The following is an 18,660-nucleotide window of genomic DNA, read 5'->3' as shown; positions in this document are numbered from 1 at the left end:
CCAGTCTAACCAAGGATATGCCCACTAATCCTTTGTTTTTATGTTTTGCATTTTTACTAGTAAAAATTGAAAATTCCCTTAATAACCCACAAAAATTAAACATGTGTGACTTAAGGCACCTGTCTATCGTGTCAAATAGAACATTCAATACCACAAGTACAAATTGATAAAAAAATTGTAGAAATCTTACTTGTGATAATGGTATCGGTTTACAGTTAGCTTATATTTTACATTTAACATCCCTTAGCTAATCTGGCAGGCAAACACCACATTATCAAACTAATTAATGATTTATGTGATTGTCTTCAATTGCCAGAAAATTTCACCAATGGCTAAAGGCTTTGACTATAACCTAGACACAATATTCAGCAATTATCTATTTATTGTATAAAACATACACTTGTCCTTTCTGTCTTTTTCAAGATGATAAACTGACTCAATCATTGTGACAAAAGATAAAGTAATCAACTTCAAAAATACATTTTGACATTTGACATAGAGAATGCGCACAACTGGAGAGTCACAGGATAAGAACCCCCCCACCCCCCCCCCCCCCCAAAAAAAAAACAAAAAAACAAATGGCATTCAAACCGGTCTGTGATGAGTGAAAGCATTTTTACATTCTTAATGTGTGCAGTAAATGACAACTACAAGAACCCAAGCTAGATGAGTCTGCAGAAGGTGGTTTGTTTTCAATTAACATAAGTGCACAGACAATTAAAACAAACTGTGTAAATGGTAAGCTACAAGAGTTTACCCTAATGAATACATGGCATAGGGTTTTTGTAGCAGAGCTTGATACATTCTTATCAGTATTCTCCTTAAAATGTCAAATTTTGTAAATAAATCTGGTATGATTAGCTGCCTGAGGATACAGGAACAAGGTGAAGTAATGGCTGTCCACTTCCCGAAGGGGGGTCGGTGCCAAATTTCATCCTGATCCTTCCTTGTGGGTGATCCTCTGCTGGACGAACTGAGACAATGAACCTACGCCTAAATGTTTCACATAAAATAATGTAGATAAAAGGGTTGATACAACTGTTTGCATAGCCCATGCTGATTGCCACGCAGTAAGCATAGTGGAAGGCTAAGGTAGGTTGGTCCATTACCAACTGGATTATCTGAAGTACATAAAATGGAGCCCAACAAATGAAAAACACCAAGCAAATTGCTATAGCAGTTCTAGTCACTTTCTTTGTACGTATCCTGGAACTCCTTTGGGCTGTGAGGGCTTCAGATGATGCCATTTTCAGCAGAATTCTCCGATATGCTAAAGAGATGACTGCAAAAGGAATGGCAAAGGCAAGAAAGAACTGATACAAGGTATACCAATAAATATCACTTTCTGGATTGGGGAGTGTGATTCCACATCCCAACACTCCCCCAGGAAGGGAAATAAGTCTAGCATACATCCATACTGGTGTGATGCTTAAGAGAGACAATACCCAAAGGATACAGATGACCATGATAGCTATAGGAGGCTTACGGTACTTTGCTGATGTGAAAGGATAAACTGTTGCAAGGTAGCGATCAATAGACATGGCAGTGAGTATGTAAGTGCTAGTGAACTGGCTGTTAGTATCCAGTGCTGTAATAAGAGTGCACATGGTTTCACCAAAGTGCCACACTCCATTACCAAGTAGCTGGTGGATTAGGAAGGGCATTCCAAGAAGAAAAAGTAGGTCTACCACCGACAGATTAATAATAAAAATATCAGGAACACTGCTGCTACACCGGAATTTGGACTTTTTGAAGACTGTGTAGATGACGACACTGTTGCCAATTATCCCCAACAAACAAATGATTCCAAATACAGTTGGCATTATCACATTAGCATAAGTGACATTGCTGCTGGGGTCTGGAAAGACAAAAATAGCATGTAAGTATAAAAGACAATTGCAAGACAGTAAAACTAAAACAGTTTAAACTGAGTATTCCTGTTTATTCATAGAGTTAAATATCTTGAACTATGTCCAGTTTGGCAACACAAAGGAAGTCTACTTATTTCCATTCTGACTAGAAACTCAAGAACTTGACAGATGCTGTTTAATAGTAACCATTTGCACGTTTGGCTGATGACCAGAATTTAATTATGTTTTGCTTCAGTCTTTTGAAAATCTGAAAATATACTATTCTTCATCTCAAATTGAGGCTTTTTGCACCATTGAAAATTAGGTTTAAATTTAATGCATGCGAAGGCACCTATATATTTTATGTGCCAAGTTTATTATGAAAACATTACCAAGGCATATCCTTTTTTATCAAAAGAATATAAGTGATGTACATAAACTTCATATAGTAAAGCTGGTGTATAATAATGATAATAATTATTATTATACAGTATTTATATAGCGCCAACATTATTTATAGCAAAGGCATTTCCATTAGGAAATTTGTGGCACTCGTAAGAATAACATACAATACCAGAAGCTGCACTTTCCCCAAATTATTTTCCTTAAAAATAATTTTTTTTTGCTGTGCATAGTACATCCAACATAATGCCACCCGCCAGACCCTATTCCTCCTCTATGATTGAGCACCTATTGCGGTGATATACACTCGATTAGGAGGAGCAAGGTCTGGCAGGAGGCAATATGCTAGATCTACTATACATAGTAGGTTCATTAAAACAGAAAAAAGAATTTAACAAAAGTGCTGGTTTTGTTTTCTCAGATTGGAATTCAGGGAGAGGATAGACCCTTTTCTGCCATTGTGCTATATGCTGGGTTTCTGGTGTGCTCCTGTGCCTTTAAAAAGGGGTGGGCTCCTTCCAGGCTCACCTGCCCTCTGCCTCTGCCTATCCATTATAATGCATGTGCTTCTACTATGGAGGCTCTCAAATTTTAAAGTTAGGACTGCAAATAATACTGGGGTGCCAACATGTGGCTCTGCAGCTTACACATGTATTTGCAAATGTGTGCAAACTAAACCCCTTGATTTACACATATTGTTTAACAGAATAATTTGGTTGGTTGCAGGCTGGTCAGTAAATTTGAGCTGGGAATTTTCTTTGGCTTTGTTTGACATGCATTGTCGTTCCATGTGCTCCTTGCTGCAAAGGTCAGTTATTAGTGGAGGCAGTGGTCATTTGTTTGTACTGGAGGATAGACCCTGTGTAACAATAATTAGTAAGCAAAAAATCCACTTGAGCATTAACCACTTGCCGACCAGCGCACGCCGATGTACGTCAGGCAAATGGGCGTACCTGTACGTCCCTTTAAATTTGCCGCCCTGTCATCGGGAGCGCACCGCCGGCGGTGCTGGTCGGGACCCCAGTGAGTCCGGTCGCAGGACCCGCGGACTTGATCGCCGCGGGCATACCCGCGATCGTCTCACGGAGCGGCCGAATGAAGAAATGCCGTTGTAAACAGCATTTCTCCATTCTGCCTAGCAACTAGTGACGCTGATCTCTGCTCCATGTGATTGGAGCAGAGATCAGTGTTCACTGAATTAAAGCCCAACCCCCCCCCCACAGTTAGTAACACACCCCTAGGAACACTTAACCCCTACACTGCCACCCACCGGTTAACCCTTTCACTGCCAGTGTCATTTACACAGGAATCACTGCATTTATATAGCAGTGATTACTGTATAAATGACAATGGTCCCAAAAATGTGTCAAAAATGGCCGATGTGTCCGCCACAATGTCGCAGTCACCATAAAAATCGCTGATCGCCGCCATTATTGTAAAAAAAAATAAAAAATTATTCATAACAATGCCATAAAACTATCCCTATTTTGTAAACGCTATAACTTTTGCGCAAAGCAATCAATAATCGCTTATTGCAATTTTTTTTACCAAAAATATGTAGAAGAATACGTATCGGCCTAAACTGAGGGAAAAAAATGTTTTTTTTATATATTTTTGGGGGATATTTATTATAACAAAAAGTAAAAAATAATGTGTTTTTTTCAAAATTGTCGCTCTATTTTTGTTTATAGCGCAAAAAATAAAAACTGCAGAGGTGATCAAATACCACCAAAAGAAAGCTCTATTTGGGGGAAAAAATGGACGTCAATTTTGTATGGGAGCCACGTCGCACGACCGCGCAATTGTCAGTTAAAGCGACGCAGTGCCGAATCGCAAAAAGTGGTCTGGTCTTTGACCAGCAAAATGGTCCGGTCTTTAAGTGGTTAATATTTTAATATTTGCAGCCTTTCTTATTACCATGAATTTAATGCCTGTGTTGATGCCAAAGTTAGTTACAGTAAATGACTTTGGGTTGTAATATCAGCACAGTTAAAGGTACCTATATATATCTTCAACTGTCTTATAGAAAGCCTAGAGTATCTGACACATAAGGCACGGGGGCATGGGGCCCCTTAGAAAGCTTTAGGCCTGGGCCCCCTTGGGCCTGACCACAAACATTCCCCAGGGCCTGCACACCGGCTGTCCCACCAAATCCGCCCACTAGCTATCCCATCAATTCCTTCAGTGCACACACTTTTATTTTAACACTCATACAACATCATATATGAAAATGCACAGTGTCTTATATGTCATCAGTGCTTTCAAGGTTTAACAGTAGGAAATTATATTTGGCCCAAAAGAGAATATTTTGCCCAAAGGAGAAATCAATCCAGCAGCTGTATGCTTGGCCCCAACACCTGTATGTTCTTAACCCCCCTCAAACCTGTATGTTCTCAGCCCCTCACACCTGTACACTCGCAGCCCCCCTCACACCTGTATGCTCTCAGCATCAGCCTCCCTCACACCTGTACACTCTTGCCCCCCTCACACCTGTATGTTCTCAGCCCCCCTCACACCTGTATGTTCTCAGCCCCCCTCACACCTGTATGTTCTCAGCCCCCTCACACCTGTATGCTCTCAGCATCAGCCTCCCTCACACCTGTACACTCTTGCCCCCCTCACACCTGTATGTTCTCAGCCCCCCTCACACCTGTATGTTCTCAGCCCCCCTCACACCTGTATTTTCTCAGCCCCCCTCACACCTGTATGTTCTCAGCCCCCTCACACCTGTATGTTCTCAGCCCCCCTCACACCTGTATTTTCTCAGCCCCCCTCACACCTGTATGTTCTCAGCCCCCTCACACCTGTATGTTCTCAGCCCCCCTCACACCTGTATTTTCTCAGCCCTCCCTCACACCTGTATGTTCTCAGCCCCCTCACACCTGTATGCTCGCAGCTCCCCTCACACCTGTATGTTCTCAGCCCCCTCACACCTGTATGCTCGCAGCTCCCCTCACACCTGTATGCTCGCAGCATCAGCCCCCTCATATCTGTATGCTCCCAGCCCCCTCACACCTGTATGTTCTGAGCCCCCGTCAAACCAGTATGCTCTCAGCCCACCCCACCCCTGTACCTCTCAGTCCTCTTACACCTGGATGCTCTCAGCCCCCCTCACACCTGTATATTCTCAGCCCCTCTCAACCATGTATGTTTTCAGCCCCCTCAAACCTGTATGCTTGCAGCCCCCTCACACCTGTAAGCTCACAGGCCCCTCACACCTGTATGGTTTCAGCCCACTCGCATGTGTATATATGACACATACACACAGACCAACATGTACAGACACACACACACACACACACATACACAGGCAGACACACACACATGTACACAGACATACACACACATGTACAACAGCTCTTACTTGTAAGGTGATTTTCTTTCCTCGTCCCAGCTCTTGTGCAGCAAGCACGAAGAGTGCACATGAAGAAATTTGCCAGAGGTAGCAGCAAAGAGCCCGATGTCAGCTCAATGACACAGTGCAGCACTGTTACAGAGCTCTTCTGCACCCGCCCCTGCCTTCTCCCATCTGGCCGGGCCTTTCAGACGCTCGGGCCCCTTAGAGGTGTATGGGCTGTACCCCCTGATGGCGGCACTGAAGGCACTATATTATGCAAAAATGACTTCTACTTTGCCTAATAGGGTATCTGGGTTTTAAGTCATTTTGGTGAAATCTAATAATTGATGATCTTTGCAGGCACCTTGAAGAGCTACTGAAGGTAACTATTTAATCAATCTATCTTTTGTGCTAATAACTGTCTGAAATGCAGCAAGGGTTGTTTTTGCCAGAATCAATAAAGATCATTGAGGGCTGAAGTGTCTGGCTATCAATGCTATTATAATGAAAATTGTAATGTTAATTTAAGTGCTTTTCTTTGGGATTGGAGGCTCTTGAATTACGGTTCTATTGTTTCTATTCTTGTCACTTCAAAAATTATATTTATACATATTGATCTAGTACATAGCCACTGCCTTCAATTCTATGTTCATTTTTATAAATTACAGTAACCATCATAGTAGATGTTGCCATAATATATTAAAACTTTATATTAAAGATGCAGCATGAATATACAATTCTGTATATCTTATTATGATCCTTTAAATGGATACTGGATTCTACATATTTATTGGTTGAAACAAGGGTACATTTTGTCATTTTATAGCCTCCTACATAGCTTGTAGCAAGCTCTTGGCCAATTCCCACAAGCTTTATTAAGCAATGTTACTTATCAATTTCCCCTAAGAGTACACCTATACACTCATGTGACTAAAGCAACCAATCAAAGGCTGCATACAAAATCTGTTATCAACTATTTGCATGACAGTAAAAAAAAAAAAATATTACGCATCCTGGATAGTAAATCCTCAAATATCTCCATTAGGGGCACTACACGTTTGAGAATCCTGTCTACATCTTTCCTAAGTATTGAAATATCTTCTAAAAAAATCTGACTTGCTCTATGTCTTTTTTAATGGAGGGACTGTAGGAACTGGAGGGTCACTTTATTTCTTTTTAATAGAATGATCTCATTGCAGATGTTCCTATCACATATTGTATATTTGATGTTGTTTGTCCCATATCTAAAAAATCTCACACACAATTCAGGAGATATGCCACAAAACCTCTAACCTTTCATTGCACTTTTTAAAAATGTACAGGTTTAGCTTCCAATTGGTTGCTTTAGTCACATGACTTTACATATATATAGTTAGTCAGGAACAGTAGAACTTTAGGTAGTGGCTCAGACGAGCACACATTGAAACTGTTTAATTTATTTTGCCACAACATCACCTTATGGATTCAGCAACCAGCACAGGAGCAACACTTCAGAGTCTCTAAACAGGAGCCAGACAGGAGCCAGCCATGATTATTATGGCAGTCACAGTCTTCAAAGACCTCATTACCACCGCTCCAGATACAAGAAATTGAAATGCTTGAAAAATAGAAGTAGTAACCTGAAACACCATACAGTGATGGTAGAGAAGTACCACAGATCTCATAAGATCCCTCAAGACTTAAGAGCTGTATATCTATAGCCGATTTGTTTTCAATAATGGATTTAACGTCTTATTCTTCAAAATATGGAATACATGTTTTGTTGACTTGATAAAATTGACAAACCAGTAAATTAATAAGAAATTAAAGGATATATTAATTCAAAGGGTTGGTAAGACATTGGCAACAAAGCACTCTACTGATGAATTTACAATTGCAGAAGTTGAGAAAAAAACAGACATTGAAGAAATATACTGTAGGAAGAAATTGGACATGAAAAATGTTCAACAGAGATGAATGGCATTGCTTGGCCCCTTTGTATGAGTAAGCAACAAACAGGAGCAGGAGTGGTGGACTAAATGGGGTGGCAGGAGAGCTGCCTGCAGGTGCCGGGAGTAAGTCTTAGGGCGGAGGACTGTAACGGCCACTGCCACTCAGTATTCAGAACTACATGCTGCTGCAGAGAGGAGAGGATGCACAGCAGGCACAGGCAGTGGTGAGTGGTGACTGGTGGTGTTGAGATTTAAACTATATCATGTTCGCAGCCTCTAACAATGTAGTATGTCCACAGCCTCCAACCATCAGCTGTACCATGTCCGCAGCCTCTAATCATCTCCTATATTACGTCTGTAGCCTCTAACCATCATCTGTACCTTGTCCGCAGCCTCTAACTATCTCCTGTAGTATGTCTGCGGCCTGTAACCATTATCTGTACCATGTTTGCCGTGCCTAATCATCATCTGTAGTATCTGAGCAACCCCCTAACCATCATCTGTAGTATGTCTGCAGTCCCTAACCATCATCTGTAGTATGTTCGCAGCCTCTAACTGCCACCTATAGTATGCCTGTAGCCTCTAAACATCATCTGTACTATGTCCGCAGGCTCTAACCATCTCCTGTAGTATGTCCACAGCCTCTAACCATCTCCAGTCCTAATGTAGTATGTGTTCAGCCTCTAACCATCATCTGAACCATGTTTGCATCCCCTAACCATCATCTGTAGTATGTGCGCAGCCCCAACCATCATCTGTAGTATGTGCGAAGCCCCAACCATCATCTGTAGTATGTCCATAGCCTCTAACCATCATCTGTACCATGTCCGCCGCTTCTAACCATCATCTGTGTCATGTTCGCAGCCTCAAACCATCTCCTGTAGTATGTCCACACCCTCTAACCATCTCCTGTAGCATGTCTGCAGCCTTTAATCATCATCTGTACCATATATGCAGCCTCTAACCATCATCTGTACCATGTGCACAGCTTCTAATCATCTCATTTAGTATGTTCACAGCTTCTATTCCTCTCCTGTACCATGTCTGCAGCCTCTAACCATCATCTGTACCATGTCCGAAGCTTCTAACTATCTCCTGTGGTATGTCTGCAGCCTCTAACTGTCTCCTGTAGTATGTCTGCAGCCTTTAACCATCATCTATACCATATATGCAGCCTCTAACCATCATTTGTACCATGTCTGCAGCCTCTAATCTTCATCTGTACCATATCTGCAGACTCCAACCATCATCTGTAGTATGTCCGCAGCCACTATCCATCTCCTGTAGTATGTCTGTAGCCTTTAACCATCATCTATACCATGTCTGCAGCCTCTAAACATCATCAGTACCATGTCTGCAGCCTCTAACCATCTCCTGTAGTATGTTCGCAGACTCTAACCATCTCCTGTAGTATGTCTGTAGCCTCTAACCATCATCTGTACCATGTCTGCAGCCTCAAACCATCATCTGTACCATGTCCACAGCTTCTAACCATCTCCTGTAGTATGTCTGCAGCCTCTAACTGTCTCCTGTAGTATGTCTGCAGCTTTTAACCATCACCTGTACCATGTCTGCAGCCTCTAACCATCATCTGTACCATGTCTGCAGCCTCTAACCATCTTCTGTAGTATGTCTGAAGCCTCTAACCATCTCTTGTAGTATATCCTCAGCCTCTAACCATCTTTTGTAGCATTTCTGTAGCCTTTAACCATTATCTGTACCATGTCTGAAAATATAGGATGAAACCAGAGCCGCCAAGCGGGAGATGGTAAAGGACTGTCTGACTGAGCCCTACACTGTGCCCTTGAGAGGGTTAGCGACATTGCTGCTATGCCAGTCTGAGGGGCAGTCATTCATTTAAGGGGGTTGTAAATACAGTAGGGTAAGGGGGGCACTGATATAAAGGTTCTGTCAGGGCTGGCTTAGCCCTTCCTTCTCTGGGCTGACTGCTCAGCTGTCGGATAATTGCCAGCTCTCATCTCTCTCCACAGTTACCAGCTGTTCCTGGTCATGCTCGTCTGACCTGCCTACCTAAAGCTGTCCAGCTGACTTCATCTCTGCCTTCACCTTGGTCACATCACAAGAAACCATCTCCTGCAGTTCTGTTTAAAGACTGGCTTGCTGACATCCCTTCTGGCTCCTTATCCTGTTTGCTGTTGCTCCACTTGGATCCCTGACTTCTGGCCTGTCTGATTACCCGATCTGGTTATTGAACCCTGGACTGGCTGACTACTCGATCCGGTTACTGGACTCTGGCTATACTTTGACTACGCTTTCTCTATTTACCTTTTTATTTTTATTTAATAAACAAGTGTGATTTAATTGTACTTCTGTCTCAGTCTGATTCATGGTTTCTAACAGGTTCCCACTTATATCAGTAACCCCCCCCCCCCCCCCTTACCTTATTGTATTCACTCTGCGGAAGGTGGTCTGTTGCAGCAGTTTTCACTGGAACAGGTGATGAGGGAACTCTTCACATGGGTACACCTGTCTTACTGAAAACTGCTGGAAGCTCCTTTAAAGCGGGGTTCCACCCTAAAGTGGAACTTATGCTCATCGGAACCCTCCCCCCCGCGGTGTCACATTTGGCACCTTTCAGGGGGGAGGGGGGTGCAGATACCTGTCTAAGACAGGTATTTGCACCCACTTCTGGGCATAGACTCCCACAGGAGTCTATGCCTCTTACTGTCCCACTGCGCTGTCTGCTGGGACACAGACGGGTCCCAGAGACAGCGCGGACCATTCCTAGTGCCCTGTGCGACTCGCGCATGAGCAGTAGGGAACCAGGAAGTGAAGCTGCAACGCTTCACTTCCTGATTCCCTCACCTAGAATGGTGGTGGCAGCAGCCGAGAGCTGAGCGATCGATCGGTCTCAGCTGCCAACATCGCTGGACCCTGGGACAGGTGAGTGTCCATTTATTAAAAGTCAGCAGCTGTAGTATTTGTAGCTGCTGGATTTTAATAATTTTTTTTTCAGTGAAATCCCTCTTTAATAAATTGTTATTTTAACAACACATTGACATTACGTCTCTTTAGTAACTAGTATGTCAGTTTTTAACAATGTCTCTGTGCTCCCGCTGGGGAGATTCACCCTCCATTTGCCCTGCTTAGCATTCCATCAAATCCGAACAGAAATTGAGGGGACCTCTATTCTATTGATCCTGGTGGCTACCTGGGATTTCCCCTCAATTTCTGTTTTGCTGGCTACTTGTCTATGGGACTGAAATATAAGTAAAATCTCTCCGGCTGGATGCAGGTGACAAAACTGATGGGTTATATTACACCTGATCTTAATGAAAATGAAGAAATATGTTTATTTTTACTTGTCTTACAACTTAAAAAAATTGATAATAGCACTAGCTATATGTTTATATCTTAAATGTTGATATTTGCACTATTTTGCACTTAAAACAACCCTTTTATGTACTCTTTGAAGTGTCAGTAAAAATGCAGCTCTGTCAGTAAATGTCATGGTTTTTGTCAGAAAAAAATTCCTGCTGTTTGTACATTTTGGGTGTTCTCTGAGTAAATTTGACTTGGGGGGTTGGTGACACTGTACCCTACATCTGTTCTCGGGACTTCTGCAGAAAATCCAGCTCTATGTTTGTACCACATGAAATATGTCAGAAGAGGAGAGGGGGTAGGGAACATTTTAGACCCAAAGTCTCAGCACAACTAGGGATCATTAAAGTGTCACTAAACCTACTGCTGTATTGCATGCTGTTCATACACACTGAATATCTGTCCAAGTTCCCAACTCAGCTAGGGATTTTGTAGAGCAATGTTGGCAGCTCTACACATGCTCAGTTTTCAGTGAGTTTCTATGCTGAGAATTTCCTCCCTTGGGTATATACACAGTGGTAAATGACAGCCCACACTCTCCCTCCTCCATGCCCACTAACCAGCTAAACACAATGATTGATGGCAGCTTCCCCATCTTCTTATTCTAAGACAGGCTGGAGGGGCATGACACAGCTTGTGACTGGCATAAATTATTTTGAACATGTGACCAGCAGCAGAGGAGTAGAAGCTCCTCCTGCTTTTGTTCCCTGCAAACAGGCTGGGGCTGGAACATGTGGCAGGAACATGTGGCAGCTATATATTGGTTAGGAAAAGGGTACATAGAATTTTGTATTTATTAAAATAATTAGAGTGCCATCATCCCTATACAGAAATGGAAGGGACGATATAAATTAAACAGTGTGTGTAGTATCATTTTAAACCTTACAAAACTCCGCGTCTTTTGGACCTCTACAGGACCACCTTTGAAACCTACTCTGTATCTCTGTAACCATACATTATCTCACAAAAGTGAGTACACCCCTCCCATTTTTGTAAATATTTTATTATATATTTTCCTGCGACAACATTGAAGATAGAACACTAATGCCACGTACACACGATCAAACTATCCAGCGGACTTGGTCTGGCAGACCAGAGTCTGCCAGACAATCCGCCCATGTGTGGGCTCTGGCTGACTTTTTTTCCCCAAAAGTCCGGCAGACTTAGAAAGTAGTTTTGACTCAAAAATTGTCCGCTGGACTCGCATGACAATCCGGCCATGTGTGTGCTAGTCCGCCGGACTTTTGAAATGAACAGACTTTCCCGCACACGGAGGAAACTTTTGAACACGGCTCCAGGTAGCCGGGACTAGCGAAGGAAGTCAATGTCGCCGCCATTACGGCCAAAGACAGCGTCGAGTCAACATCTCAAGGAAGAAGAAGAGAAGAAGAGAAAACGGCAAAGACAGCGGCGACAGAAGACCAGGCCACCGCCAGTAAAAGAGCTGGAAGAAGGAGTGGAGGCCTGGCAAGAAGAACCGAAGAGGGGGGACAAGACTCTTGAAGAGGGGTACAAGACCCCCGAAGTCGGAAAAAGACCCCCGGTCGGCGGCGATGAAAAAGAAAGCCGGGCTCCTCCGCTAGTGAAAGAGCTAGTAAAAGAGCAGAAGATAGCGGAAGAGTCCGGCGAGAAGACCCTCCCAAGACGGAAGAAGACCACCGGAGCTGTACAATAAATTATTTTAAACCCTTGTGTTGTGTTTTATTTTTTACATTTTTTTTTCACCAGGTGACTGGGTATGGGTACATTGTATCCCATACTCATTCACATAGGGTGGGGGGCCGGTATCTGGGGGCCCCCTTACTAAAGGGTGCTCCCGGATTCCGATAAGCCCCCCTCCCGCAGACCCCGACAACCAACGGCCAGGGTTTTTGGGAAGAGGCCCTTGTCCTAATGAACATGGGGACAAGGTGCTTTGGGGTGGGGGGGGCTGCACGGACCCCCTTTCCCCAAAGCACCCCCCATGTTGAGGGCACGCGGCCTGGTACGGCTCAGGAGGGGGGGCGCTCGCTCGTTCCCATCTCCTTTCCTGACCGGCCAGGCTGTGTGCTCGGATAAGGGTCTTATATGGACCTTGGGGGGGACCCCCACGCCGTTTTTTGGATGTAGGGCTTCCCCTTTATGTCCATACCAGGTGACGGGGCCAGCGACGTGTCAATCTCACCACCGAAGGCGGCGACATTGACTTCCTTCACTAGTCCCGGCTACCTGGAGCCACGTTCAAAATGAACGGACTTTCCTCTGTGTGTGGTCAAGTCCCGTCATTTCAAAAGTACGGTGGACTCCCGCCATAGTCCGGCGGACCTAGTCCGCCCGAAAAGTCTGGTCGTGTGTGGGCAGGTCCGCTCGTTTGGAAAGTCCGGTGGACTTTCCGGCGGTTTGTCAGCCAGACTAGGTCTGCCGGATAGTCTGATCGTGTGTACGCGGCATTAAGCCCCATGCACACTATCAGATTTTCTGCAGATTTTTTCCTTCAGATTTACCAAAAACATGTAGTGCAAGGGCCTGCCTGATTGCATACAAATTGAAACTCCTAAGGCTTGACCTCATATTATATGGTTTTGGTAAATCTGAAGGAAAAAATCTGCAGAAAATCTGATAGTGTATATGGGGCTTTAGTTACAATATAAATTAGTGAGTGTACAGCTTGTGTAAAGCCGCGTACACACGTAGCCGTCTGTCCGACGTACTTAGTCTGGCGGACTTCCGCGAGACTGTCCATCGGAATTTCGGAATGGGCTACTTGCCCACACACGGCACTTTTTCAGCGGACTAATACGGCGTACTAAGTCCGCCGTTCTATCCGCCGTACTTTCGAAATGAACGGACTCGCCCACACACGCGGAGGAAAGTCTGCTCATTTCGAGCGCGTCTCCATGTAGGCGGGGCCCGTGAAGGAGACGTCGCTGGCCCCGCCGCCTGGTATGGACTTAAAGGGGAACCCCAACGCCGAAAAAAATCGGCGTGGGGGTCCCCCCCAAGTCCACAACAGACCCTTGTCCGAGCACGCTACCCGGCCGGCCAGGAAGGGGGGCGAGCGAGCCCCCCCCTTCTGACCCGTACCAGGCCGCGTGCCCTCAACATGGGGACCAACCCATGTGACATAAAGCCATGTGACACCGCCCCTTGTCCCTATATAAGTGGCAGCGCAGTGCTTCCCTGGCATTGCGGCTGGAGAGATCGCCGAGTCAACATCTCCTGGAGAAGAAGAAGAAGAAGAAGAACGGAAGGCGGCGGCGGCGGCGGCGACAGAAGACCGGGCCACCGCCTGTAAAAGAGCTATAAGAAGGCGCGGTGGCCCGGCAGAAGAACCGAAGAGGGGGACAAGACCCCCGAAGTCGGAAGAAGAGGCCGGCGGCGAGGAAGAAAGCCGGACTCCTCCGCTAGCAAAAGAGCTACAAGAAGATAGCGGAGGAGTCCGGCGAGAAGACCCCCGAAGACGGAAGACCCCCGGAGCTGTGCAATAAAGTATTTTATCTCGTGTGTTGTGTTTTTTTTTGTACAGGTGAATGGGTAGGGGTACATTGTACCCCATACTCATTCACATAGGGTGGGGGGCCGGTATCCGGGGGCCCCCTTATTAAAGGGGGCTCCTGGATTCCGATAAGCCCCCCGCCCGCAGACCACGACAACCAATGGCCAGGGTTGTCGGGAAGAGGCCCTTGTCCTCATCAACATGGGGACAAGGTGCTTTGGGGTGGGGGGGGCCGCGCGGCCCCCCCTTCCCCAAGGCACCCCCCCATGTTGAGGGCACGCCTACCTGGAGACCCGCTCGAAATTAGCGGACTTTTCTCCGGGCGGGAAAAGTCCGCTCATTTCAAAAGTACGGCGGACTGGCATACACACGGTCGGATTGTTCGCCGAAATGCGAGTCCGACGGATAGATTGGTGTGCAACACGGCATTCTAAGTCTGCCGTACTTTCGGGTCAAAAAAGTATGCCGGAGGCTACACACGGGGGGATTGTTTGGCGGACTTGAGTTTGCCGGACTTTTCCACCGGATTGTTTGATCGTGTGTACGCAGCATAACAGTGTAAATTTGCTGTTGCCTTAAAATAACTCAACACACAGTCATTAATGTCTAAACCACTGGCAAGAAAAGTTAGTACACCCGTAAGTGAGAATGTCCAAATTGGGTGAAAAGTGTCAAATATTTTGTGTGGCACCATTATTTTCCAGCACTGCCTTATCCCTCTTGGGCATGGAGTTCACCAGAGCTTCACAGATTGCCACTGGAGTTTTCTTCCACTCCTCCATGAAGACATCATGGAGCAGGTGGATATTGGAAACCTTGCTCTCCTTCACTTTCTGTTTGAGGATGCCCCACAGATGCTCAATAGGGTTTAGGTCTGAAGACATGCTTGGCCAGTCTATCACCTTTACCCTCAGCTTCTTTAGCAAAGCAGTGGTCATCTTGGAGGTGTGTTTGGGAATGTTTTCATGTTAGAATACTGCCCTGTGGCCCAGTCTCCGAAGAGAGGGGATCACGTTCTGCTTCAGTGTTTCACAGCACATGTTGGCATTTATCGTTCCCTTAATGAACTGTAGCACCCCAGTGCCGGCAGTACTGATGCAGCCCCAAACCATGACACCATGCTTGACACACTTGTCTTTGTACTCCTCACCTGGTTGCCGCCACACACGCTTGACACCGTCTGAACCAAATAAGTTTATCGACCACAGGACATGGTTCCAGTAATCCATGTCCTGAGTCTGCTTGTCTTCAGCAAACTGTTTGTGGGCTTTCTTGTACATCATCTTTAGAAGAGGGATCATCTTCCATCTGGGATGCCAGCCATGAAGATCTATTTGTTGCAGTGTATGGCGTATGGTCTGTGCACTGACAGGCTGACCCCTCACCCCTTCAACCTCTGCAGAAATGCTGCCAGCATTCAAACGTCTATTTCCCAAAGACAACCTCTAGATATAATGCTGAGCACGTGCACTCAACTTCTTTGGTCGACCATGACAAGACCCGTTTTGAGTGGAACATGTCCTGTTAAACTGCTGTATGATCTTGGCCAATGTACTGCAGCTCAGTTTCAGGGTCTTGGCAATCTTTTTTATAGCCTAGACCATCTTTATGTAGAGCAACATTTTTTTTTTCAGATCTCAGAGAGTTCTTTGCCATGAGGTGCCATGTTGAACTTCCAGTGACCAGTATGAGAGAGTGAGAGTGGCCCAATTTAACACACCTGCTCCCCATTCACACCTGAGACCTTGTAACACTAACAAGTCACATGACACTGGGGAGGGAAAATGGCTACTTGGGCCCAATTTGGACATTTTCACCTAGGAGTATACTCACTTTTGTTGCCAGTAGTTTAGACATTAATGGCTGTGTGTTGAGTTATTTTGAGGGGACAGCAAATTTACACTGTTATACAAGCTGTACACTCACTACTTTACATTCGAAGAAGATATAAAAAATATATTTTCAAAAATGTGAGGAGTGTACACACTTTTGAGAGATACTGTCATATATATATATATATATATATATATATACAGTATATATATATATATATATATATATATATATATATATATATATATATATATATATATATATATATATATATATATATATATATATATATATATATATATATATATATATGTGTGTGTGTGTGTGTGTGTGTGTGTGTGTGTGTGTGTGTGGAAAAATGGTCTTGATGGCACTGGTAAACTAAAAGACTGAAGAGAAATGCAATCCATTTTATAAACCATCTTATAAATATGAATTCTCAAAAAAGTTAAAACATACAAATACCATGGTATGTTATAGGTACCTAATTTCTTACAAGGTACACAAGTACTCTATGAATCATGTGCTATAGGTACCTCCTGTTACATTACAGTAAATAAATTGTACATAAATTCCCATCTCTCTTAGGAAGAATGTTCATGCAAAAAAAACAACATTTATTTATCGGCGTATAACATGTGGCCGCGTATAACATGCATCCCATGTTTAGGAGGGAATTTTAAGGAAAAAAAACTTTTAGGAGGAAAGTTTAAGGAAAAAAAACCTTACATTAAAATGCTCATCAATGCAGCCTTATCAGTGTCCATCTGCAGCCCTGTCCAGTGTCCATCTGCAGCCTTTTCATTGCAATCTTGTCAGTGCAGCCTTGCCCCAGCGTCCATTGTAGGCTTGCCCCTGTGCAGCCTTGCCCCACTGTCCATTGCAGGATTGTCAATGCAGCCTTGTCATTGCAGCCTTGGCCCAGGGACCATTGCAGCCTTGTCAGTGTTACTGGATGCATTTAAAATTGGCGCCGCTGAGATCGCAGAGGCTGGGCGGAGCGGAGCGAGTGCTGCCGAGATCGTGGAAACTGGGCGGAGCAGAGCGAGCACCGCCGTGATACACATAGCCGAATGCACTCGGCTCCTCTCACAGTCATGCCCAGTCCCACCCTATGATGGACGTAACACAGGTCAAATGGAGGGACTGGGCATGACTGTGAGCGGAGCTGAGCCTAGCCGGGTACACTCGGCTATGTCTCGGCGGCGATTGCTCCGCTCACAATCAGTGGAGATTGGCGGGGATCGGCATATAACATGCACCCATGATTTTTCCCTGATTTTAAGGGGGAAAAAGTGTGTGTTATACGCTGATAAATAGGTAAATCTTCTTTAGAGGAGCATGCTCTACACATTTATGATGAGCAACAGAGCTTAAATAAAATATGTTAACATATACAGTATGTGTAATAATACAATACCTTACCTCCTAATATACTGTATATATGTATATACAGTGGTGTGAAAAAGTGTTTGCCCCCTTCCTCATTTCCTGTTCCTTTGCATGTTTGTCACACTTAAGTGTTTCGGAACATGAAACCAATTTAAACAATAGTCAAGGACAACACAAGTAAACACAAAATGCAATTTGTAAATGAAGGTGTTTATTATTAAAGGTGAAAAAAAATCCAAACCATCATGGCCCTGTGTGAAAAAGTGATTGCCCCCTAAACCTAATAACTGGTTGGGCCACCCTTAGCAGCAACAACTGCAACCAAGCGTTTGCGATAACGTGCAATGAGGCTTTTACAGCGTCCTGGAGGAATTTTGGCCCACTCATCTTTGCAGAATTGTCCTAATTCAGTTACATTAGAGGGTTTTCGAGCATTTACGGCCTTTTTAAGGTCATACCACAACATCTCAATAGGATTCAGGTCAGGACTTTGGCTAGGCCACTCCAAAGTCTTCATTTTGTTTTTCTTCAGCCATTCGGTGGTGGACTTGCTGGTGTGTTTAGGATCATTGTCCTGCTGCAGAACCCAAGTTCGTTTCAGCTTGAGTACACGAACAGATGGTCGGACATTCTCCTTCAGGATCCTTGGTAGACAGCAGAATTCATAGTTCCTTTTATCACGGCAAGTCTTCCAGGTCCTGAAGCAGCAAAACAGCCCCAGATTATCACACTACCACCACCATATTTTACTGTTGGTATAATGTTCTTTTTATGAAATGAAGTGTTCCTTCTACGCCAGATATACTTGGACACACACCTTCCAAAGAGTTCCACTTTTGTCTCATCGGTCCACAGAATGTTGTCCCAAAAGTCTTGGGGATCATCAAGATGTGTTGTGGAGAAATTGAGACGAGCTTTGATGTTCTTTTTGCTCAGCAGTGGTTTTCTCCTTGGAACTCTGCCATGCAGACCATTTTTGCCCAGTCTTTTCCTGATGGTGGAGGCATGAACGCTGACCTTAACTGAGGCAAGTGAGGCCTGCAGTTCCTTGGACATTGTTGTGGGGTCTTTTGTGACCTCTTGGATGAGTCGTTGCTG

At 44.5% G+C, this 18,660-nt stretch overlaps 1 protein-coding gene across 1 annotated transcript in view; it reads right to left on the bottom strand.

The window, feature by feature from the left end:
- Positions 1-671: 671 nt before the first annotated feature.
- The window catches only part of LOC143925501 (melanin-concentrating hormone receptor 1-like), a 148,271-nt gene continuing 130,282 nt past the window's right edge, over positions 672-18,660 (bottom strand). The window contains exon 2 of the mRNA XM_077450004.1: positions 672-1,858. Coding sequence (XP_077306130.1) covers positions 858-1,858 — 1,001 coding nt within the window. The 3' untranslated portion in view covers positions 672-857. The remainder of the gene's footprint in view (positions 1,859-18,660) is intronic.

This window comes from Lithobates pipiens, unplaced genomic scaffold (assembly GCF_037356315.1).
Source record: "Lithobates pipiens isolate NorthernLeopardFrog02 unplaced genomic scaffold, aLitPip1_a1.2 Scaffold_22, whole genome shotgun sequence".
Taxonomy (NCBI): domain Eukaryota; kingdom Metazoa; phylum Chordata; class Amphibia; order Anura; family Ranidae; genus Lithobates; species Lithobates pipiens.
This window is presented reverse-complemented; position numbering and strand designations above follow the sequence as displayed.